Consider the following 25,037-nt stretch of genomic DNA (forward strand, 5'->3'; position numbering starts at 1 on the left):
CAATGGAGTTGGACAAAAACTACGATAAAACCTGTTGGAAAGCATATTTTGCAGCGATTTTTGTGTGAGTATATCAGTGAACACCCCTGACCACTCGGTGAGTTTCACGTCTTTGTAAACGAAAATTTAATGCGTTTTAGGAAGGCTTGTTCCAGTGCACCTATACAACCATTCTGGAGGTGGGGGGGGAAAAGCGAAAGAAACCTAAAATTCTCGGGACAGCAGCATTTGTCCAAAATTTAATCTTAACCGTTCTATTTCATCAGAAACGATCTGTAAACAGGGCTTTAAGTGTAAAATACCGAACTTGTCCTTTAAATCCGCATACTTTACAAAACATCAATAATATTTACAGAGCCGACTATGGACCAGTGAGGCGCAGAAATGAAGAGGAGTAAGTATTTATTATATTTAATGAAATTATGTTGTGTAAAATAATATAAAGACAATAGATTCAAAAATATACACAAGACATGTTAATCAGAAAAAAAAATTACAAAATTTGTTCTGTATTAAAGACAAAAACTATCAAAATATAAAACAAAATTCTAACATATTTACACATCACATATACATGTTTCCTATATACCACTGGTTTTATATACAATATTGAGGTTTTCTATTCCTGCCATAGGCGTTTCCATTATCTGGCCTATCGCAGCTTTGTCAGCTGGTGCTGGGGATACCTAGGACGTAGTGTGAGGGTTGTCATCCCGTCATGTGTTGTTCGCCGGATACGCCTGCAGTTTCCTGATCCAGCTGGACAGTATGTTGGGTTCCGGCCACCCCTCGACTGAATCGTGACACACGGTGGGCAATCACCTCTTCTTTGGTGGGTTTTTCAAACTGTGATGACAGAGGAGGTGGAATGGGGATTGTGTGCAGTTCGTCAGCATATGGCTTGGGATCCACAAAGACTTTATGTAGCAGAAGGCTCATAAGGTCATCGACATAGTCTGTAATAAGAGAATACCGAGTCACTCTATGGTTTTACATAATTACTGATAAACAATCTACCTTTGTTGTATAATTTACATTTGTGTAATATTTAGAATTTTTTTTTACGTTTATATTTATTTTTATTATAGCTTTTTTAATATTATTGTTAATAAAATATATTTTACAACTTACTGTACGTTGGGTCTATTTTCACTGGCTTTGCTGTGCATTCCCCCTTTTTGGACTTTGGAAAAATGAATTTATACACAGCCTGTCCTGCAGTTGTTGTTGCCTGCTCACGGTTAGCATTTTCATTATAGTGCATTGCTGCAAGATACAGCCTGTAATCATTGCACAATCCATAAAATATGCAAAGATTAGTAGACTGTATTGTTGGAAATAAACAAACAATTCTGAATAAGAGACAAATGTTCAATCAATGATTATAATGGTTACTTTCTTGCAAGAAAGGCTCACAGTCGCACAGCCAGTCAAGAGATTGTGAGAGTGCGAGCCAAGACGGGAGGCTCTCCACCTCTATATATCTCTGCTACTTATAACATAAGGCCACAGACAATGCTCCTAGCCAACTGAACCTTTTTCTGCCTTATTAGGAAAGTACATTATTTATTATAGGGAATGATCATTAATATGAATAAAAAAACATTTACATAACAATTGTTAGAAACTATGTTTATAAATATTACTGATTATGTCAAAGATTATTACCTGCACAACATTCCTATGAAAGGGAAGATGACGTTCTTTGGGGCAAAACGCAAAATCAGACTGTGGAATGCCTCCAGTGACGACGTCTGAAAGTGGTGGCTGAGCTTTTCTATATCCTTGAGAACTCTCTTGTTGTATAATAGCTTTTCCACTTTGTGGAGTGCTATTGATCCTGTATCCAGATAAAAAAATATTAATAAAATATACAAAATGTAAAAGTTTACTGTCATTTTATTTAGTGTCTCTATATAGTCATACCTGGTTGGAACCATTTTGTTGGATCCCTTGAAACTTTGTCTGGGTGTTCACACTTGGGGAAGAGGTGATTATCATGAACATGTACATTTTGTATGTGGTTCTGCAGTGAATTCCACTTCGCCACCTTTTCTGGCCCAGACTCAGATGAATTCGCACTCCAGTAAACATGGTTTTTGATGCTGTGCAACCATTTTTTCAGCACCTCGCAGTCCTTCATTTTTGAAAGTTTGTCAAGCTTCTTAGATAAACCTGTACAAAGTAAAAACTCGGTTGTACAATTATTATTTCAAGATAATCAAATTACACCAAAAGTAAAAATGAACAAGTTAGGTTGAACAGTTGAACAATTAATTGAACAAGAATCAACTTTGTATTTGATTAAATACACAGATAAATAATTACCTTTCTCAAAGTGCCACACGTCATAGAACTGAGTGATATTGCGGTCCCTCAGGTACTTCTGAATCTGCAGATGGCGATCGGTGACTATGTAGTCAACAGCTAAACCATTAGACTCCAGCTTATCGAGACAACGCTTTAATCCCTCCTTTTCCATATGATAACTGCCACCAACCTCGTTGCTCTGTTGTTGGGTACACAGCAATTCAAATATAGGAATATAAACAATAACAGATTAAAGAAAGAGTCAAAATTATTTTATATGCTTAGGAATTATTAACCTGAACTAGTTGAAGATCCAGAATTTTGTTGGTTTCCATGTGCATAATGGTGTAGCTGCCAAATTTGGCTGAGTGTCCTATTTTAAACATCATAATCATATATAGAACATTAATGAGAACATCTTTTAGGAAAAATCAAAGACTATAAAATAAACAGCATAATTTTTTTTTATACTCTAAACGTACCTGGTGTGTCAGCACGCATATCTCCAGCCACAGCAACATTTCCTCCCTCTTGCAGCTGCCTAATAAGATTCAGTCGATCTCGGTTCCACTTGTGTATTATGGTAGGCTCAATGAAATTCCTGGCATGAATCCTAAAAGTTACATAATGCATCATCTGGAGCTTCATGGCCTTGAAAATCTATGAAAATAGAAATTAAATAACATTGATACAGTTCGTATACTGAAACAACACAGTACTTTTTATTTTATTTTAATGTAATTGTAATACCTTCTCTAGTTGTTTAAAAGATCCACCGGTAAAATATGTTGCTGCAGACAATAGCAGGTTTCCAAGTGGGGTACTCCCTACAATGGGCTGGCTCTGCCACTGTCTGTGGTAGTTACACTTTTCACAAAGCTGGGTGAATGCAACAAATGTCCCCCTTCGTCTGCTCTGGACAACACACTTCATCTTACAAATTGGACATGACACAAACAGCTCTCGAAGACAGCTTTCAAAAACAATGTATTTGTTATCGCTGTGGTCGGGCTGTGGATCTATCCTAAGGCAATATAAATGAATAAATATTAGGAAGTTGCTTTCATGTTATATATATTTTGAAAACACAAATGTATTGGTAAAAATGTATGTAAATATGTATTTATATCTTACGTCAATTCAGATTCTTGAGTAACAACAGAATCTGGGTTATATGTGGAGTCATTGGGTTCGACATGTAATTCTGATTCTTCCTCCTCATCTAACACCAGACGAGGTCTCTTCCTGGGCCTAAAGATTGAGCCCCTTACTGGTGTTGATGACAGCTGCACATCAGGAAACATCTCAGTTGTTTCAGTGCCCACATCAGGACCATACAATTTTGCCTGAATGCCTACAAGTCCAAAAAAAAAAAAAAATTTTTTTTAAAGTGAGACGCATAAGCCACTTTCTAATGCACATAATTTTAAATAGCCTGTATAACAATTATAATTAAAATAAACATTATGTACTAGTACTGCATATGATAAAGTAACACAAACACATTTAATATATGTATTTCAAACCTTTGCTCCTGAAGTGGAAATTGCTGAATGTACCCATTGAAAGTTGTGTGCCCACTGATCTCATCTTGGGCTTTATCTCTGTGGCTACAGTTTCAGTCTCTATAGGGTCTGACTGACATCCAACTTCATGGAGTGTAGATGTAGTGGGGATCTCTTGGGAACTCGAACCCTGCTGATATGTTGTCTGTAAGAAATAATGACAATATGTAATCAATGATCAAATAAGAGGAAAAATACATTTGACACGTAAAAGAGTACAAAAAAAATTTTATTACTGTATAATAATCATTACACCACAAAAAAATAAGCTTCATAAACACGAATTTCATATAGGTTATAATCATTCTAACAAATAATACTACAGTCCTCAAATGGATTTTTTTTTAGTAAAGACTGCGGACCTATAGTGATCACTACTGAATGGCACCGTTACTTTTGTATTTTTTGAACGATTGTAGCCAAATATCTGTCGCAAGAACTATTAACCTCAAAACGAACACTACACATTGGCTTTACTACAGTAACGTTAGCCAAATCAAACACAGAACCTTGTTTAGCATGACTGTAGATAAACAAGCATGTAAAAAAAACAAAACAAAAAAACACATAAAAGCTCTAATCAAAGAATAATTTACACTATAATTAAAAGTTCGCTGTTGAGATTTTAAAAAAGTTTGTAACGTTAGGTGTTTGTCGGATAACGTTAAATATGAAGAGCATTTAACAAACAGCGTTGTCATTTGTTTACTTCCTTGCTACAACGTACAATTAACAATACGAACTATTACAGGAAAACAACGACGAAAAATAAATCATACTTACAGGTTGTGGGCCGTAAACAGCTTCTGTTTTTAACGTTGGAACTGCTCCATCTTTCAGAACAAGCCGTTTTGCGAATCCTGCATTGAACTCGCGAAGATTGTGGAAGCTTTCCTCCGTAAAATGTGCAGCACAGAGAGCGAGATTTGGGTAATAATTAAGAGGGACCGAGTTAAAAATAAATTTCAACCATTGATCTCTAACTCCCTCGTCCCTAGGAAGGTTGAACAAACTGGACAAGCAATCAGGATGAAAATAACAACGTCTCCTCGGCATTGCGGCAACAACACTCCAGCCTACTACACAACAACTCTTCTCCAAAACAATAGATTGTCTCGCCCCCCTTATTTAATATTCTCGGAGGAGGGGTTTATGTAAATATTGGGCTTAGTGACGTCAGCAAGCCCGCAGGAATGTCGTGTAGTCCCTAGCGGCTTCTGTAGTCCTTAGAAATTAATTTCAAACTTTAAAGTCCCACTCCGATCATATTTTGAGCTATTTTTAAACATTCTCAGTGGTCTTTAAATTATTATTATGCCGTTTTAAGCCAAAATCACAAAACCTGTGCCGTTTTCTGGGACTTCGCTTCAGCAGAGTGGGCGGAGCCGTTGGCACGGAGACGACCCTCCCCTCCTCTCCCCTCCCCTCCCCTCCCCGTTGCTGAGAACTATGACTTTACGCTAGAGTTGCCACACTGTTGCAGCACTGGCGTTTTTGCCCGGTAGATAGCTGATGTAATGAGCAAACAGGCGGGATCGTTGAATTGGCTCCTGACAGAAAAGCGCCACTTTGGGCGCACTGTGATAGCAAACAGGCGGGATCGTTGAACTAGCTCCCGACAGAAAAAAAATAAACTTACCGGTAAAGACACAGGCTGTCCAGTTGATGATGTCTTGATGGAAGGCACTGCATCCGGCTTCAAAAATAATTTACTGACGAAGCCCATTTTTTTCTCCTGCCAGTTGGTGAAACAGTCTTCTGTGAAGTGCTGACCGCAAACCGATGTGTGGTTTTTAACATTGCCGTGACCAAGGAACGTAATCCATTCATCTCTCACAGCAACATGTTTTGGTAAAGCATGAAAGCTAATACCAATATCTCTCCTCTTAGCATTGCAACCCGCTACCGCACATAGGTGTTGATCCGCCATCGTCTTCTCTATCCTCAGAACCTGAGCGGGCGGGCGGAGGAGGGGAGTATGAGCTTGTGGCCCCGCCCAGTGGAGTTACTAGGTCACAACTCCAGTCTATTTAACATGAAGTAGACAGTAGATACTATGTTATTAACCTGATTTTTATTTTAGCAAAGTTTTATGTTCATAAATGTAAATTTTCCAACTCAAAGCCATTATTATGTCTCTTCATGTCTGATAAATCCTAAACCTACCAATACTAGGGGGGTAATAATTTGGCAGGGGTCGAAATTTGGCACAACACCTGTTGTTCAAAATGGAACTGCGTCAGGTCCATTTGGACATTTTCACTTAGGGGTGTAGCCTACTCACTTTTGTTGCCAGCGGGTTAGACGTTAATGGCTGTGTTGAGTTATTTTGAGGGGAAAGCAAATTTACACGGTTATACAAGCTCTAGACTACTTTACATTGTAGCAAAGTGTAATTTCTTCAATGTTGTCCCATGAAAAGATATAATAAAATATTTACAAAAATGTGAGGGGTGTACTCACTTTTGTGAGAAACTGTATTTGAGTTTATATTAAGTTTAAAGCATAAAAAATACAAGCCAGACTAAGGTTTGCGACAGGCTACATAATAGCAAATGAAATTTGCTTAATAGCAAAGATTGATCTAAATTTAAAAATGGGCTTCTTTAGGAATTAGTGATAAACTGTGTTCTGATCCCAAAAGCAAGAAACAAAAGAACAAGTTAAATTACTTTTAGAAAATATAAAAATAAAAAATATTTTACTGAAACAAATGTTTGTGAAATTCATTCACATGACCTATGTTGCCCTCTGCTGGGGACACCAGCACGGCATTCTTACAGTATATCTCAAATGTAGCTCTTTATTTTCTCTAAAATAAAACTTTTCACCTTAGCCTAAATTTATAATTAAGGCTAATAAATTGTGAAAAAAATATTGAATAATTATCAACATATTTTGCAACAATCCAATGCACAAAGTAAAAGAGTTATAGTCACTCTCTCTTGTTTCACTGTTATTTTAGCAAATGTATTGGATCATTGTGAAAATCTGTAATTCAAAAGAACAGACCCATAAAAAGATTAAAACAAGAAAATTCTGTAAAGTCACACACCCATTAGTGTGTGATGACTGTTTTCAGTCTCTGGTGATTGTGTCTCTGTAGCGGCTTCACTCTTCACCAGCAGCTGATTCTGAGAAAATGGGACTGACGTCTAAATACTGAGAATCCTACAATAAATACTCCTACAGAGACAACATTTTGGAGAATTAGATAGTTATTAGTGTATTTAGGGTGAAGTACATAGTTTCTGCGACACTAATGCCCAGAGGCGTCGCAAAAGGGCAGGCAAGCCAGGCAATTGCCTGGGGCCGCGCATTTTAAGGGGGCCCCCGAGGGCGGATCATTCAAACAATCAGGAATGTTAAAGGTCCCATATTGTACACCTTTCTGAAGTTTTATTTTAGGTTTTGATGTCCTTAAGAATATATATTTGCGGTATAAGTACTAAAAACCATCCCAATAAATTTTTACAGCTCCTTTCTCAGGAACTCTGCTAAGAACAGATTTTGGCCTTTCTAATTAATATTCATGAGCCTCTCTTCTGATTGGCCTGTTGTTTTCTGAGTGACGCACGGCCAGGCCAACCACAGGTAACTAGGGTCATGTATGCTGTAGCCTGCTGTGGTTTGGTGATGCTCACAAGTAAGGTGAATTAAACTGTAATGATGGACATTGCTGAGGGAAATGTTATCCGGCCTTATATGTTCGAGCCGGACTCAGATCTCGAATCGGCGACGACAGGAGACAAACAACCACTTCCTTACTTTCGGCGTTATTGTAAGAGTATTATAATTACCATTAGCCTACATCAATAATGCACGGAGATTTAATGTTAAAGTGTAAATTGCAGGTTACATTTTTCACGAAGATAATGCAATGTGCTTATTAATCATAAAGATACGAACCGCCCACCATTGTTTTGTATGTTCTGTATGTTTTTTTATACCAAAATGCTGAATATAATATGAAAAGTTGGTACTTTTACAGTGGTTTTAACCATTCCGGGCATTATTAGTGGGGTAATTTACGAGATACACCCTAGTATCCATTATATCCAGTATCTGCCTGCACTACGCCATATGGCTGATATTTCAAAATAAGCTTTAACTTTAATAATGTTCAACCAAGGGAAAAAAGGCTTCTGGGGGGGTGTTTGGCTCGAGGTCATGGTGCAAAGGACCCTAGGTTGATTTTACTCCGAACCATCCCTTTAATGTTTTCCAGTGAATTAAAGAAAGGACTGATGAAGGTGACATGAATCCTTTCAGTGCACCACTTCAGATGAAGAAAGACAAAAGGACAAAAAGTTACTCAGACTATCTGTCAGTAAATGTACTTAGATGATGAGAATCATACTTAAAGGAGAACTCCGGTCAATTTTAACATTGAGCTAATTTTTTTGTAAATTTGGAGTGCTGTCAGTACAGAGAACAACGACAAAAATCGGTGTTGCCTACACCGTGTTATCCTCTTTTTAAAATTTGCACCCTGTTGACTTCAATGGGGCAAGTTTTAAACCTGCTTTTAGCCTCTTAACATCCTTGATGTGTCATTACAAGTGCACAGCTAATGTGAGTGATTCCTTCAGAGTGAACGCGGTGAATCTGACTGCAGTAGATGTGAAAGATATGAATAAAAATTATGTTAATTCAGCCAGCGCACATACAGTACCTGTATTTTCTTCCTGTTTTCGGTCGAAGTCCACAGTAGTCGATTGTCGAGTTCACGCGGGTGATAACCTATGCGCGTGAACTCGACAATCGACTACTCTGGACCTCCTGTCCTTCCCGCTGCTGAGCTTCAAACTCGAGTCCATGACGCTCCAGTCCGTAAGACAGCAGGTGAAATGTCCTGTCCTCTCCGTAACCAAGTCTCCAATATCTGCAAAGCACCACTAAACATTCCTCTTCTGTTCATCTTTTAACAGACGCCATTTGCTGCCGATATGCAATTGGCCGTAAGCTGAGGCAAGGCGGATTTGGTGCCGTCTATGAAGGCACTCGTTTGGCGGATGGCCAGAAGGTTTGATTCTTTTCTTTTTTTCTTACCACTTCTAGTTTACCAAATTGTGTTTGATACAAATTATTTCTCATCCTTTGACATCTCACTTTATCCTAAGCAAGACATCAAGACATCAGTCATATATTCACTATTTAGGGGCTCTTCTTGACCTGTTAGGATTTAAATTCTTGCTTGGAATTTATGATATGATCTCTACACACATTCATTGCTTTTTGTTTTGTCCATCAGGTGGCACTGAAATTTATCCAAAAGACGAAACACATGTATCAGCATTGTGAGTATAAGTGATTTTATCAGCAGACAAACTCAAGAGTTAAATCCCTATTTAAAACCATCTGACATCATATGTTTCTTTCTTCCAGCCTGATCATCCCGAACCTCTTCCCAAAGAAGTCGCTCTGACAATCCTGGCCAGTAAAAAAGGTCAAGCGATGGACATCATCAAGCTGCTGGACTGGCAGGATCAGCAGGACTTCTACGTCATGGTCCTCGAGCGTTTCTCGCGCTGCATGGATGTGTTTGACTTTGTGAAACGCAACGGCGGCAGCATTGATGAGAAATTTGCGCAGCACATCATGTGGTCGGCAACACTAGCCGCTGATGCGTGCTGTTGCCGTGGTAAACCAAGTTTACCATGGCGACATCAAATTAGAGAACCTGCTGATAAACGTTAAGAACCACGACATCACACTCATTTAGGGCTGGGTACCGAGTTCGATACTTTTTAGGTACCGACCGAATTGCCTCGGTAGTATCGAGTATCGAAAAATGACTTGTTTTTCGGTACCAGATTTCGATACCTAAGGGGTTAACTCGTCAACGTCAGTGCTCAAACAAATACATATGAAATGCACAACGACACGCCTAAAGTCGCTCATGCACATACACGCAAACTCTACACACACGAGACGCGCGGAACTCTCCGCGTACATACTCATATGAGACGCGCGCGCCCACACAAACTGTCCACGCACATTCTCATATGAGACGCGAGCACACACACACAAACTCGCGCACATACTCAATGAGACGCGAGCACACACACTCACAATACTCTAAAGATGTGGAAAAGTCGATCAAAAGTGTGGCTGCATTTCTCCAGGCTCGATGCCAACAGCTCGCGATGCAGTATTTGCGGTAAAATAATTGCTGCAAAGACCGGTACCACGACAGATCTGATGAAGCCCTTGACAGTGCACGGCCACGGAGTAAACATAAGAGCAGAAAGTGGCTCCGTCTTTGACTGGTAAATGAAGAGATACCTTGTTGATCACTCTGACCGTGTTTATATTGCAATAATGACCTACTGCCTTTCAAAAAAGTGTTGGTTGGTCAGAATTGTTTCAGTAAGCATTAAAGTGATCAAAAATGACCTTAAAACGTGTAATGTTAAAAAATATTTCTGTTTCAAATAAATGCTGTTCTTTTGAAATTTTTATTCATCAAAGAATCATGAAAAAATGCATCAGTTTCCAAAAACTGTTTTCATATTTCTGAAGGATCCTGTGACACTGAAGTAATGATTTTGAAAATTCAGCTTTGACATCACAGGAGTAAATTACATTTTGAAATATATTCAAATAAGATTTAAAATTGTAATACTATTCCACAATATTACAAGTTTTGCTGTATTTTTGATCAAACAAATTCAGCTTTGGTGAGCATGAGCTCTTTATAAAAAATATGTTGTTCCTTATGTATATGTATAAGGAATATTTTGTTCCTTTGTGCTTTTTTTGTTCCTTTGTCAAACTGAAAAAATAAAAACCAAAGTTTTTCTGAGGTAATGGATTTCATAAAATTGGTATCGAAAAAAGTATCGTTCAGGAACCGGTATCGAAATCAAGGTATCGGTATCGGTATTGGTATCGAAATTTTTTGAACGATACCCAGCCCTACACTCATTGACTTTGGATGTGGCGATCTCCTGACAGAATCTCCCTACACGGGATACAGTGGTGTGTATTAGTTATCTAAACTCTTGTGAATCAGTTAACTCAACACTCGTATGCTAATGGATGCTGCTCTATCCTCTGCGCATTCTCAATGGGAAAGTGCCCAAGCAACATCACTCAGCAACATTGCTTGGCAACATTGGGGTGGCAGTGGCTCAGTGCTTCATGTAAGTTGTCTACAAACTGGAAGGTTGGTGGTTCAATCCCCGACAAGCTGGATGGCGCCTTGCATGGTTGACACCGCCGTCGGTGTATTAATGAATGGGTGAATGTGAGGCAATATGTAAAGCGCTTTGGTGGCCATAGGTCTGTTGAAAGTGCTATATAAATGCAGTCCATTTACATTGCTCAAAAAGTTGCCCTGTGCATCATCACCTTTATCAATCAATTTTATTTGTAGAGCGCCTAACAACAGCCAGAAGGTGCACAAGGCGCTTTCCAGTAAAAACATCAATAGACAACAATATATAAAAACATAAATGTACATAAAAATAACAGTCAAATCGGAAGCTACGAGTTAAAAGCTTGTCTGAATAGGTGTGTTTTCAACTGTGATTTGAAAACACTCAACACGGTAATGCTTCGTAGGTTTGCTGGAAGTGCGTTCCACAGCTTTGGGCCCTGGACGGCAAATGACCAGTGTTGGAGAATTTTCCTTGATTCATGTCTAAGTATGATGTAATGAAAATGACAAGCATGACAAAATGGGTCTGAGAAAGGATGAGAGAATGGAAAATAACCAGTATGCATCAGCAAATGCAAAGTGTCAAAATACAGTATGAAACAGAGCACCATTGTGTGAGGTTTGACCAATAGAGAAGACATGTCTAGCTGTGCCAAGGTCACCAGGCGTGACAGAGGGGAAGAGATAGATTTGAGGGTGCCCATTGGGCACCTAGCGATAAGAAAAAATATAAGACATGAACACTGGCCATTGTAACTTCAGATGTCCGGACGGCCGGCCGGCTTCTCACTTTGTTGCTTGTCAATAAAGTTAATTCTTCTGACCTGGAACCTCGACTCTGAGAAACTACTTTGAGACCTGAACCAAAAAGAACTATGAATTCGCCACAACATAATTGGCGAGCCAGCCAGGAGGGACAAGGGGTCGAGGAGTGACCACGGTGGGCGTGCTGTCAGAGGCCTCACAAAACAAAGGCGCCATAAAAATAAGGTAAGCAAATTTTGCTTATATTTGTTTTGTGCTGCCCCTGGTAAGCTAGAGCCCGGTTGGTGACGGCCTTAAACAAAAGACCCCACCAAAAAGAACCTAAAAGTGATAAAAGAAGGGAGGAAACAGGAGGGTAGGTTCCAGGTTTTGAGAAAAAGTGCATGCAGTATCTGTTTGTCTGTCCATACGCAGAAGTGCGTATTCCATTCGCATGAAGGTGCATTGTACATGTGTGCGTCACAGTATTTTATGCGAAAAGTGCGTTTGCAAATTTATCTGTTTGTCTGTCCATACGCAGGAGATGCGTATTCCATTCGCATGAAGGTGCATTGTACATGTGTGCGTCACAGTATTTTATGCGAAAAGTGCGTTTGCAAAATTATATGTTGTATTGTCCCTAAACGCAGAAGGTGCGTTTTGACGTGAGAAGCACGTTAATTGAGTACGCGAGAAGGTGCGTACCGACGCGAGAAGCGCGTCCCCAACGCAGAAGACGCGTTGAAGAACGTGAGAAGCACGTTATATACGCAGGAGATGCGTATTCCATTCGCATGAAGGTGCATTGTACATGTGTGCGTCACAGTATTTTATGCGAAAAGTGCGTTTGCAAATTTATCTGTTTGTCTGTCCATACGCAGGAGATGCGTATTCCATTCGCATGAAGGTGCATTGTACATGTGTGCGTCACAGTATTTTATGCGAAAAGTGCGTTTGCAAAATTATATGTTGTATTGTCTCTAAACGCAGGTGCGTTTTGACGTGAGAAGCACGTTAATTGAGTACGCGAGAAGGTGCGTACCGACGCGAGAAGCGCGTCCCCAACGCAGAAGACGCGTTGAAGAACGTGAGAAGCACGTTATATACGCAGGAGATGCGTATTCCATTCGCATGAAGGTGCATTGTACATGTGTGCGTCACAGTATTTTATGCGAAAAGTGCGTTTGCAAAATTATATGTTGTATTGTCCACAACGCAGGAGGTGCGTTGTAACGAGAGAAGCACTTCATTGTTAGTCTTATCTGTTTTATTGTGTGCGCACGTGATCTGTTTTATGTGAGGAGAAAAGTGTTTGTGTTTGTATGTCTAAGTGATTTTTCATCTTAAAAAATAAGGAGGAAGGTCATTTCGGAGAAAATTAGCAAAAGTGACAATAATAATAAAACCTTTTACTAATAATGTTTTTTTTCTAAAAACCCAAAGTGATAGAAATTAAAAGTTAGAAATGATATAGCCGTGTTTGAGCAGAATTCATAGAAAGGACGGAGACGCATAGACAAAGTGTTTTTAACTGAGCTCTGTGCTCTGCATGGAATTACATTTGAGCCACTGTCCCGAAATTGTTACAAAGTACAAAACCTTGGCACCGCTCAGTGAGAGAAAAGGGAGTGAGAAAGCTGAGACAGACAAAGGCACATAAAATAAAACTCTTACAAGAAATAATTATTGAATCAGTGTTATTAAAAGTTTAATGGGTAATAAAACAAAAATTGATGAGAGGAAAAAAAACTAAACAAAAACAAGGTATCAAGGAACAAAGAATATTCACCGAAATTGGCTTTGTCGGCTGTTTGGCCATTCTCCGAACTATAATCGATGTGATCCGGATAGGGAATCACAGCCCATATTGTCAAAAGTTTGATTGATTGACTTCGTCTTTTCATTTGTTACAAGAAAAATAGGGAAATAATAAGTGTGTGAGAGCGGCGCTGCGTGAGTGAGAGAGAGAGACTTTGTGTGTGTGTGTGTGGCTTTGAGTGAGTGAGAGAGCGGTTTTGCGTGTGAGAGCAGCTCTGTGTGTGTGTGTGACTGAGTGTGTGTGCTTCAGAGCGACTCTGCGTGGGTGTGAGTGACTCTATGCACGGCTGTGTGACAGTGTGTATGAAATCCCGGGTGTATGAGTGTATGTGTGTCAGAGTGGCACTGCGTGTGTGTGAGTGGCTCTGTGCGCGGCTGTATGTGTAGGCCTACATTATAGCAGACTGAAAGCGTTTGTATTGAGATAAAGAAATAAGGAGAGAGAAAAGTGACAAGAGTTTTTTCACCTTATGACACCTGAAGAAAAGTACACATGTGGTCTAAAGTGAGAGATAATTACGAGGCTAGATTGCGGAAAGAAGAATGATTTTCAAGAGGCATTAAAACTAACCAAAGGTATTAAGAATCACTTCTGGTTAGAATAGATAAACTCAGAGATAGGAGTTAACAGACCAAGGGAAGGATGAGCTTTTGAAAAATTTGACAAGAATAACAAACTTGAACCAGGTTGAACGAGAGTGGCTCTTAGGGGATTGACGTGATGTGATAAAAACAGATAACTCTTGAAGCTCAGAGACCACACTTGAACAGATTTCACCTTCCCATAACTACCCTTTTGGATTCATTGCTGACAAAATTAGAAATAAAGCTAAATCCATTGTACATCCCATACCTGAAAAGAAATGCGTGGTACACTTGGCCTTGGGGTTTTGGAGGAGCCATGATTTTGAGGAACATGTATATGGTAGTGAGCTCAAGGCCAGAAAAATGGGAAAATGACACAATTGTTAAAATCGGACAGGGAGGGGAAATCAGACCAGCACAGGTAGATAATTGGACACTGGAAAAACTGGTGGGAGTGGTAGTTTTGAGGAACAACACCGACCATACCAGTCATATGTTGGTAGAAATTCATGAAAAAGACAGAAGTGCAGTCAGTTGTCAAAAAAGAGCAGTCAGTAACAACTGAGAATGTTGCAATGATGGACAAATAGGAGGGGCAGGAGAGGAAACAGTGAGACAAAACTTAAACAAAAATAATAATAATAATAATTAATTAGAAATAATTTGGCTTTGCCTCTTCATTGTTACAAGAAAAAAAATAAAGTAAAAGTGTGTGTGTGCGCGTGTAAAATGCACAGATTAGGACTATTTGAAAAAGAACGATATATTCATTTATAAAGAGAAACTAGAATTATGAAAGAACACTTGTTTCTCTCTCACATAGCAAAAGTAAATGGTGACTGTGATATGAGAAAGAGAGGCAGAAAGGAGGGGCTGCCTCTGACAGAGAGAGGAGGGGCTGCAAGAAGAAAGTGAGACTGCGTGTGTGTATGTGTGTGTGTGAGGAAGGAAAGGAGGGAGACAGAGAGAAAGAGTTCACCTTTCCTAGTTCTGACTAGCTTATAAACCAGAGAGTGAGCAACCATTTCCAACATACACTTTGAACAACACTTTGAGAGATTTTATTTATAACTGTTATCCCCACCAGTGGACCTGTAATAGAGGAACTGAATTTTAAAAATACCTGAGAAAGACTAATCAGATATCTTAATAAATGTCTGACCATCTTGCTGAAAACTAGTTAAGAATAGATGCAAGCTGGGGTTAGTAAGGAATACTAAAAAGGAGTGAAACACACTGATAATAATTAAGATTATAATGGCATCAACACCTGTAGAGATACCAAGATCAAAATATTATTTTTGCAGAGATACTATAGGACAACCCTCCAAAAATGGAGAAAGAAGCCTAAAAACAAAATGACCAGCTGAGGGAACATTAGATGTGGCTATGTGCAGAGACACTGAAACATTCATAAAAAAATAAATAAGTAAAAAGGTATTCAAAACAGTTTACTAAGAGATCAAGTAAGATTGGTGAAATCTGCTAATCCAGTCAGAATTAAAAGTAGACTAATTTCACAAATACCAGGAAAACACCAATAAAAACAATTGATAATAAATTAACCTGAAAGAAAATATGAAAATTGCTTAAATGTTAGTTGACCGGTCTATGGGGGAATTAAATTAATAAGCAGGCCTAACAGGGATTGATATGGAGGATTGCACAAACTGGTGGCCATCAAAAACACTGGAGTTTTCTCTTTAGTATAAGTGGTTTGTGTAGTTCCCAGAGGAAAATCAAATAATTGATAAAAAGGGTTATAGAAATATCTGACATTTAGAGATAAAATATTTATATAGAGAGATACATGCTAGCTGTGGGTATGACTGAGCTGTTATATAAGGACATGGCCTGTGATGTTTGCATCTTGTTGTCCCTGAGACAGTTTTAAATTTGATCCATTGCAGAAAATGAGATCTTTGGATTGTGTTACTTAAAATAACTTGTGCACTGTGTTAAATGAGCAGGATTGGGTGACCAAGCTAAACAGACATTTTTGACAGCCATACTGTATTATACACATTTCACAGTAATGAGACTCATTGATTTAATCCTAAAATGCTTGAGAGAGTAGGGATTGATATAACGAATGATGAAAATACTATATATGTGACTGAAAATAAGGCAACTCAGACAGACTGAATGGCTGCTATTTTCTGCATTCTGCAAAGAAGAACTTGCTTTATTAAAATTGCATGGGGAAACTGCTGTTATCAACCAGATGATACTTCTGAAATTTAGGGACAATTGAAAGAGATGGTTGTAGAATTTATAAAGGATGAATTTGATTCATGCGGATCTCTGAGTGTTCAATTTCCAGATGACACCAGACAGCTTTTGGGACGGCTGCCTCAACATAAACAACAGCAACTGGACTGTGCAACAAGTGAGAGCAAGAAACATAAGGACACGGCTGCAGAGAAAAGAAGAGGCGTTTGGTTGGTGGGCCTTCATCCACCCTGAAAGAGGAAGCTGAAACTTCTGAGGGGCTGGTATGGACAAAGACTGTGTTGATGCAGAGACAACCAAGAAAAACATCCTGCCATCATGCAAAATTGCCTTCTCCATGGCTTGGCCAAAAGCCAGACTGAGGAGAGGCAGAGAGACAACAGCATCCAGAGTCAAACCACTATGTCCAAACATGACACCAGACCCTTGAATGCCAACAAAGACTGACAGATCAAATGCATCGGATGAGGAGGGAAACACTCAGACAGCAGCCCAACCAGTTCAACTGATCGCTGGTCCAAGCAGAAGGGCTTCATCCTTTACTAAGTGAGCACAGGTGATCCGTTTTCATTGATCACTACAGAGACCGCTTCAAATTTCATTGATTGGCAATATTAATTGTATTTTGATTATTCACTGGTCCAACAGCAGTTCTCTATATTCTGTGAAGCTGACACTCTCTATTTGCTTTCTTTCAATAGACATTAGTCCAGCTGTAAGCATTAAAAAATGGGAGGTGAAGTGTTTGCATGACTCAATAATTAACTACAACTGACGCTGGACTTAGCATAGTGAGGGACTACTGCATTAACCAACTAGGGGTAAATGCATAATTAGATAATTGATGATGTTGTCGATTAAACAGAGAGCTTTTGGGCTCTGCTTTCAAGACAGAGCTGATATAAACTTGAGTGATACTGAGCTCTCTATCAGGAAAAAAGAGGACATAATATATTCAACAACAAAAATATGGATGATAAAGCTATGGTGCTGGTCACTCCATCTTGGTCAATAGTTAATTTTTTTTAGGTTTAGAAATAAAAATAGTAATTACACAAATTACAAACACGTGATATCACAAATGCTGTCATTACCAGGGATTGCACGATGTTGATATTGTTGGTCATGAATTCGAGATTATGCTAACATCTCCAGTCATTTAAAAGAGCATCTCATAAGCAACAGAAGAAAAGATTATGAAGAGAAATTAAATTAACAGATGAATGACAAATCAGATAAGAGAAATTGATAATGGTTCTTTCAAATGACAGCATGTCCAGACCTACCAGAAATTTTTATCTATTAGATATTGAAAAATTTGGGGTTTATGACAGCAGTGTTTAACACAATCAAATGGAAACTGATATCGACCAGCTGTGTTATTCAAAACATTTAGACACTGTCACATAGGGAATGCCACATTGCCTACATTCAGTAGCTTTTGTCATCAGAGTTGTGTTACCAATTTACAATGCGCACCTTGAAATTTAGAATAGATAATTGAATATAAAATTAAGTCTCTATCATTAGTCAAGAAGGCATAAGCAAAACCCTCAACTTCAGACTATTGGACAAATGAGGTATTAAAAGACAAATAATTACACTAGCAACCCTTTTTACTATTTTAATTTAAGATGCGAATGGTTTTGACCATTGCGCAAGGGGGGAGATTATTAGAATAGTAGAATTAGAAAAATAAAAAAAGACAAAGATTCACAAAATAATGTCAGAAAAGGAACAGCAACTCCAATAGGCTCTATCCAAGTTCCAGAAGGACCCTTCAAACATCTAGTGATGGATTATGTGGACATGATAAAATCAGTAAGAGGAAAAAGATACAGATACAGTTTTCATAGATAGATTTAGCATATGGGTCGAAGTAGAACCCTCAGCAGACCAAGGAGCAGAGACTGATAAAAAATTTAACCAAAGAAGTCATCCCAAGATTTGGCATACCATCTCAGATTAGCTCTGACAATCAACAGAACAATTAAGACTAAGATCAAGCAATGGATGCCTTAGGCCATTAGCTAAAATACACCAGCAAAATGACATGGCAAAACAGACAAGCTCTGAATTGGCTACTGGCAGAAAAAGGAGGGGTATGTGTGATGTTTGGAATTGACTGTTGTACCTTTATTCCGAATAACACAGCCTCTGATGGAGTTTTTACTAGGGCCATGAAGAAGCTGAAGGATCTGAGACAAGAAGTTGCTGAAAATGCGGGGAGATACAGAGACGTTGGATACTGGTTTGACTCTATATTTTTGACTCTAAGATCCATGCTAGCCAACGTGGCCGCCAAACAGATGATTAATGTGTCAGTCAAACCATCGGGAGTTGACATCGGGTGCACAAACACAAGAGTGCACCAAATTGGGCCAGGACTGGACGAGCTAGATGACTTCCTGTAAGGAGTTCTGGTGAAGGAGTAAGGAATGGGGTACCTTGTTATTTCTGACAGTTTGATTCTGTTTCGGATAAGAGAGGGAGGTAGTAACATTGTGTATTTTAGTTTTTGGGGTAAAATTAGACAGATCATTAGAACATGAGTAGAGCAGGGAGTTAGTTAGAGGGTTTTTAATTGTTTCTCTGATTTTTATGAAGGACCCCTTCCTGAGTGTTTTCTTTTTTTCTTTTTACACTTATAATCCTACTGAGAATATTTTTACATATAATCACACTAACAGTCACAAACATGAATATGTGAATGAGAGGGGACGATACAAGGTTTGAAGCAGGTCATTGCCCGTGGTACGAGGTAATGCAACCAGATATAAAGGGAAAAGATAAGAATGTTTTTTACTATTACTAATCATTTTATTCTTATAACAGAGTACTTCTAATATTTTAAAGTTTTTTATGAATCAAAAGTGAAGTATGTGCATAAGACTACTGGTAGATGTTTCCATGGGGTAAACAGAGAAATTAATAACAAGCGCGGTCGCCAATTGCCGGACCAGCAAGGGCAGACTCAACTGGTGGTTTAAAAGCCCGCTGTCTGCTCCAACACCAGATAGTGCCCAAGGCACCTCTGGCAACGATGGAGCAACCCAGATAGCACTCCAGGCCACCGGAAGCGCCTGTGCAGTTCCTCTGCCACCATGGGATAATCCTAATTTTGTGTCTATACACTGAAATATGTTGATTATGTTGAAAAATCAAATGTTTGAAATAATCTATCCCTTCAAGACTGAAGATAGAAAAGGAAGGTGGGATCTTTTACTCCACCCTAGTCAAGTGGGGGCGGAGATGTTTGGTCTCACTATTCCTCCAGGGTGTACCTTTGTGAGTGGGCTTATTGATAAGAGAGATGGATGGTCCATATTGGCCATGATTGAAAGATAATGGAGAGAAGCCTGATCATGAAGATACATTCTGGGACAGAAATGAAGGTGGGACTAGGATTAGTCCCAAAGGGGGGATATGTTGGAGAATTTTCCTTGATTCATGTCTAAGTATGATGTAATGAAAATGACAAGCATGACAAAATGGGTCTGAGAAAGGATGAGAGAATGGAAAATAACCAGTATGCATCAGCAAATGCAAAGTGTCAAAATACAGTATGAAACAGAGCACCATTGTGTGAGGTTTGACCAATAGAGAAGACATGTCTAGCTGTGCCAAGGTCACCAGGCGTGACAGAGGGGAAGAGATAGATTTGAGGGTGCCCATTGGGCACCTAGCGATAAGAAAAAATATAAGACATGAACACTGGCCATTGTAACTTCAGATGTCCGGACGGCCGGCCGGCTTCTCACTTTGTTGCTTGTCAATAAAGTTAATTCTTCTGACCTGGAACCTCGACTCTGAGAAACTACTTTGAGACCTGAACCAAAAAGAACTATGAATTCGCCACAACACCAGCCTCCAAACTTTTTATATTTGAACTTGGGAATGACCAGAGAGGTGAGTTCAGAGGAGCGCAGAGTTCTGGCAGGTTGGTAGACCGTTACTAATTCAGTGAGGTAGGCCGGTGCCAGACCATTGATGGCCTTGAACACAAACAGCAGGATCTTATATTCCACCCTAAACCGCACCGGGAGCCAGTGGAGCGCGCGGAGGACTGGGGTGATGTGTGAGCGTTTGGAGGTGTTGCAAAGAAGGCATGCTGTCACGTTTATTGTGTTTATTGTTTATTTATTGTGCTGGAACCTTATGGACTGCCATGGACCGTGTGCAACCAAACGCGTCCAATATGAGATTAAACAGATATGGACAACAGTGATGACGATGTAAGCTCTGCACTTTTGTGGCTCCATTTAAAGGTGCTATTCTCAAGCATTACTGGCTGAATCATGGTACCTTTGGTCGTGGATATTCAGTACCAAGTCTTCAACTGTCCATGTCCCTTTAAGACATGGGGTGGCCTGCGTACACACTTGTATCAATATTACAATTCACAAGAAATTGAAGTGTGAAGTTGTACAATCTTTCAAATGTAAAATTTGTGACTCATTTTATTTCAACACAAAAGACTACTTTAATCACATCAATTCCCATTTGAAAAGTCACAAAACTATACAATGCGTTTTTTAAAGGATGTGATTTTAAGACAATCGTATATGGAACTTATGCAACACAGAAGCAGCAATCACAAATCCTGATTTTAAGACTGATGTGATTGCACAACAGCCAGCTTTTACTGACAGTGAAATACACTCTCCAGTGTCACATGGTCATGTGGACATAGATAACACGGAAGAGTTGGGTTGTGAAAGGGATCCTTCAAGCAATATAGTGAAAAATTTCGGTTCTCTCATCTATAACATCTCTGGAAAATGCATTGATGGCCTGGTGGAACAGCTTCAGTTAATTTGCACGTCATCTACTCAGTATATTCCAAAATTAGTTGATGATATCTTTACAAAGAATGACTGCTGTTGCAATATCAAGATATTGTCAGTGAATTAGTAGACAAACTGTGTCACTGTTATGCCCTGGGTAGGGAGGAACAATAAAGGAGGAGGAAGAGAGAGCGGTGTCTACAAAAACAAATTTATTTATGAGGGTCAATTACAAAAAGTTCAGCTACGAAACCTTCAAAAACACGCGGCAGCGCCGGTTTACACCTTGGTCCTGGCCAGGGATCGATGTAAGGAGAAAAAAGTGAACCCCATGAAAGAAAGCCAGCATGTTTTTCTATACAGGACACACCTGTGCACGGTGTGCACCTGTGTATCCAATCCAGCTGATTACTCCCTGCAGCACTGCAGCGCACAACAAACGGCAAAAGAGTAACAAAGAGCAGCGGCCGTGACAGTCACTTTAATCCTTTGAATGTAGCCTTTTGGTCCCTTTTGTTCAGAATTTAAGAGAGAAAATTATTTTAAAGAAAACTTTAATGTGATTGAGCCAGTAGAGTATATTTTGGATCGAGAGGAGAATTACAGCTTTCAGTATATGCCGGTTCTTCAAACCTTACAGCACTTGTTGAATAATGAAGACATTCTAAACTGTATACTAACTAAAAATTCAAACACTTCACATTTAGCATCCTTCCATGATGGTAAATATTTCAAGCTAAATGAATTTCATGCTAAAGAAGATTTTAGCATTTCAATTAGGCTATACTCTACGTTGACAATTTTGAAATCTGCAATCCTCTTGGATCTTCGCGGAAAAAACACACACAAAGTCACAGCCGTGTACTGGGTTCTTGCTGATGTACCATCTGAACTGAGATCACAGATAACATCAATTTATTTGGCTCTTCTTTGTAAAGCCAATGATGTGAAAAAATATGTCTATGCACGTGTTCTGGAGCCTTTTTTGAAAGATCTCACAACATTGGAGAAGGAAGGTATTTTGAGTACCAGAGGTACTGTTGTTTGTGTTACAGCAGACAATCTTGGTGCTCATTCTTTAAGTGGACTTGTAGAAAGCTTTTCTGGGTATTATAGATCTATAGGTTTTGTATTGGGGACCATTCTGACTATCAGCAGAAGGAAGTGCGTTCAGGAGCTTTTCCGCCAAGAACAAAAGAGATTTACATGTTCAGACTGTTAAGAGAGATCCTGCGCTCATGCACTGTTTTAGCTTGAAGAAATGTTGTCCTATAACTGATAATTTAAGTTAGCCTACTTCCATTTTGTAACTGGGATGTTCTTCACAATCTTTTTTAAGGAAAAATTCCATTGGAATAAGCATTAAGTCCTAATCTGTTCATCCACAAGCAATATTTCACCTTGACAGAACTTAAGACCATAATTAATTTTCCATACAGGAAAATTAATAGGGAGCATTTTTGAGCATAAATGCTTCCAGAGACGTTATAGATGAGAGAACCAATTTTTTTCACTATATTGCTTGAAGCATCCCTTTCACAACCCAACTCTACAGTATGTCCACATGACCATGTGGCACTGGAGAGTGTATTTATTTCACTGTCAGTAAAAGCTGGCTGTTGTGCAATCACATCAGTCTTAAAATCATTCCAAAATCAAGGATTGGCAGGAACGCACATGAGAACTGAACATTATTAAGACTATTGTCATTCATTATTGGTGCAAAGAGACCACTGAATGATCTAGCATGGCAAGTCCTCATGAATTAAAAAGACATTACTAAACTTGTATCTCCTCTTCATACAGAGGGAACTATTTGCTACCTGGACACACTGATATCAGAACATCGTCACAGACTGTTTTTCTTCTAAGTTTTTCAAAAACTGTCTCCAAAGCACAATTTTCTAGTGCATTATCCGGACTTGATAAGAGGGTTTGGACCTCTGGACTATGCGCTTTAAGGCTAAACATAGCTTCTTTAAGCGAGCTGTTAGGTACACAAAAAGCTTCTGAAATGTGTTGATGTCACTTGCTTCAAAGCACCAAATGATGATGGCGTACCATTCACAAGCAAATGCTTTAAAACCTGCAACATGTGTCACTAAAATAACGTCACTTCCATTAGAACTACTTGATTTGGAAATACAGCAGTCTTTCAAGGAAATGTATCCAACACAAACCACTGTGGAATTGACCAGTACAGTAATACACCATGAAACTAAATATGCTGCTGGGATGGTATTTCCTTAAGGGTCAACGGGTGGACTACCAGATTTTGTTTAGATTTCACAGATTGTTATTGTAGACAGCAGTCTCAGTTTCATTGTGAAGTTACTTAACAGCTGGTATGATGAACATTTTAGGGCATTTATGTTGGAGTACTCTAAGAAATTAACCTTGAAACAACATTGTGAACTTGGTGACGCATATCACTTGACAGGATATTTTATGGGAGGTAAATGCATGGTGACATTGAAACGTCACATTGTTTACAAGAGTTAGGTAAAAAGACTATGAGAAGAGACTATTAGAAAAGACTATTAAAGGGTTAGTTCACCCAAAAATTAAAATTCTGTCAGTAATTACTCACCCTCATGTTGTTCCAACCCCGTAAGACCTTCGTTCATCTTCGGAACACAAATTAAGATATTTTTGATTAAATCTGAGAGCTGATCACTCCTCCATAGGCTTCTAAGTGATTGAAACTTGCTGGCCCAGAAAAGTTATTAAAGAGATCGTTAATATAGTCCAAGTGACTCCAGTGGCTCAATCTTAAATTTATCAAGCGACGAGAATACTTTTTGTGCGCAAAAACAAACAAAAATAACGACTTTATTCTACTATTCATTTCCTTCTCTCTGGGCCAACACAGACGCGCTACGCAAAACACTACGTAAACTAACTCGAGGCTCAGAGAGAAGGAAATGAATAGTAGAATAAAGTCGTTATTTTTGTTTGTTTTTGCGCACAAAAAGTATTCTCGTCGCTTTATAAAACTTAAGATTGAGCCACTGTTCCGAAGATGAACGAAGGTCTTACGGGGTTGGAACAACATGAGGGTGAGTAATTACTGACAGAATTTTCATTTTTGGGTGAACTAACCCTTTAAAAGACTCCATAAGTCCAACACCTGCCTTCATTCAGGTTCAGTCAGGACCACTATCATCAAATACGACTAACAATCAGCATACAGTTTGTATTGGCAGTATGGTTCTGTTCTGCGCATCGATGCAGTCTAGCATGGATAAGAGCTGGGAGAGCAGCAATAACCCCACTTAGGGTAAACAGAACAGAACCAACATGAATGTATTGCAGATATCATTAATTCAAGATTTTAAAGTACAACATAATTCGAGAATTTATTCTGATTCAAGGGGAATCAGAATGCCAAATCCTGACTGGGCGAGAGGAGGAGCTGGGGATGGAGGAGGGTAATTAGCTCCTGAGAAACGCGATAGCTGCTGATAATACTGAGGAGCTTATATATGTATACAGTGATAGACGTTGTGTTTCTATAGGTAGACGTGGATCAGCTGAGAGTCAGCTGATGTGAGCTTGACTAAAGTGACCTGCCAGAACTGACGCTACGCTTGATTTATTGATTTTTTTGTTTTTGTCCAGATGGATTTGGTAGCCATGAAAGTTGTTTTAGAACACCAGAGTGAGAAGCTAAACACTGCCTTCAGGAATACCCAGCACTGTAGAGCATTTAAATGAAATTGTGAAGGAGACATTTGGACTAGTTGAGGACCTGCTTTACTTGGATGAGGACTTTGGTGATTACTTCACACTCCTTTCTACAGACCAGATTAAACACAAGGAGACAATCAA

General features: G+C 39.1%; 1 protein-coding gene and 1 long non-coding RNA gene across 2 annotated transcripts; one reads left to right on the forward strand and one right to left on the reverse strand.

Moving 5' to 3' along the window:
- Positions 1 to 292: 292 nt before the first annotated feature.
- LOC307166997 (uncharacterized protein) lies at positions 293 to 5,808 on the reverse strand. The gene is made up of 11 exons (XM_079885854.1): positions 5,515 to 5,808; positions 3,837 to 4,020; positions 3,445 to 3,664; positions 3,061 to 3,334; positions 2,793 to 2,970; positions 2,607 to 2,683; positions 2,329 to 2,509; positions 1,927 to 2,175; positions 1,669 to 1,840; positions 1,132 to 1,280; positions 293 to 956 (listed from the first exon to the last, which is right to left on the reverse strand). Exons 1-11 carry the CDS (start codon positions 5,803 to 5,805, stop codon positions 709 to 711), a joined length of 2,223 nt encoding a protein of 740 aa, XP_079741980.1. The 5' UTR covers positions 5,806 to 5,808; the 3' UTR covers positions 293 to 708.
- Positions 5,809 to 8,659: 2,851 nt separating this feature from the next.
- On the forward strand, positions 8,660 to 9,316 carry LOC307167127. Its single transcript, XR_013822737.1, has 4 exons — positions 8,660 to 8,720; positions 8,807 to 8,901; positions 9,130 to 9,175; positions 9,264 to 9,316. It is a non-coding gene; the product is annotated as an uncharacterized lncRNA (long non-coding RNA).
- The last annotated feature ends 15,721 nt before the right edge of the window (positions 9,317 to 25,037 follow it).

The sequence above is a fragment of the Squalius cephalus genome (genome assembly GCF_949319135.1).
Source record: "Squalius cephalus genome assembly, chromosome: 11".
NCBI classification, from domain to species: Eukaryota; Metazoa; Chordata; class Actinopteri; order Cypriniformes; family Leuciscidae; genus Squalius; species Squalius cephalus.

Excerpts from the sequence above, each read along its gene's own strand:
- LOC307166997 (XM_079885854.1), bottom strand. The coding sequence starts at position 5,805 with ATGGCGGATCAACACCTATGTGCGGTAGCGGGTTGCAATGCTAAGAGG. Across the intron at positions 2,176-2,328 it reads CGTGTGGCACTTTGAGAAAG|GTTTATCTAAGAAGCTTGAC; the intron begins GTAATTATTTAT and ends TACTTTGTACAG. Across the intron at positions 1,841-1,926 it reads AACAAAATGGTTCCAACCAG|GATCAATAGCACTCCACAAA; the intron begins GTATGACTATAT and ends ATCTGGATACAG.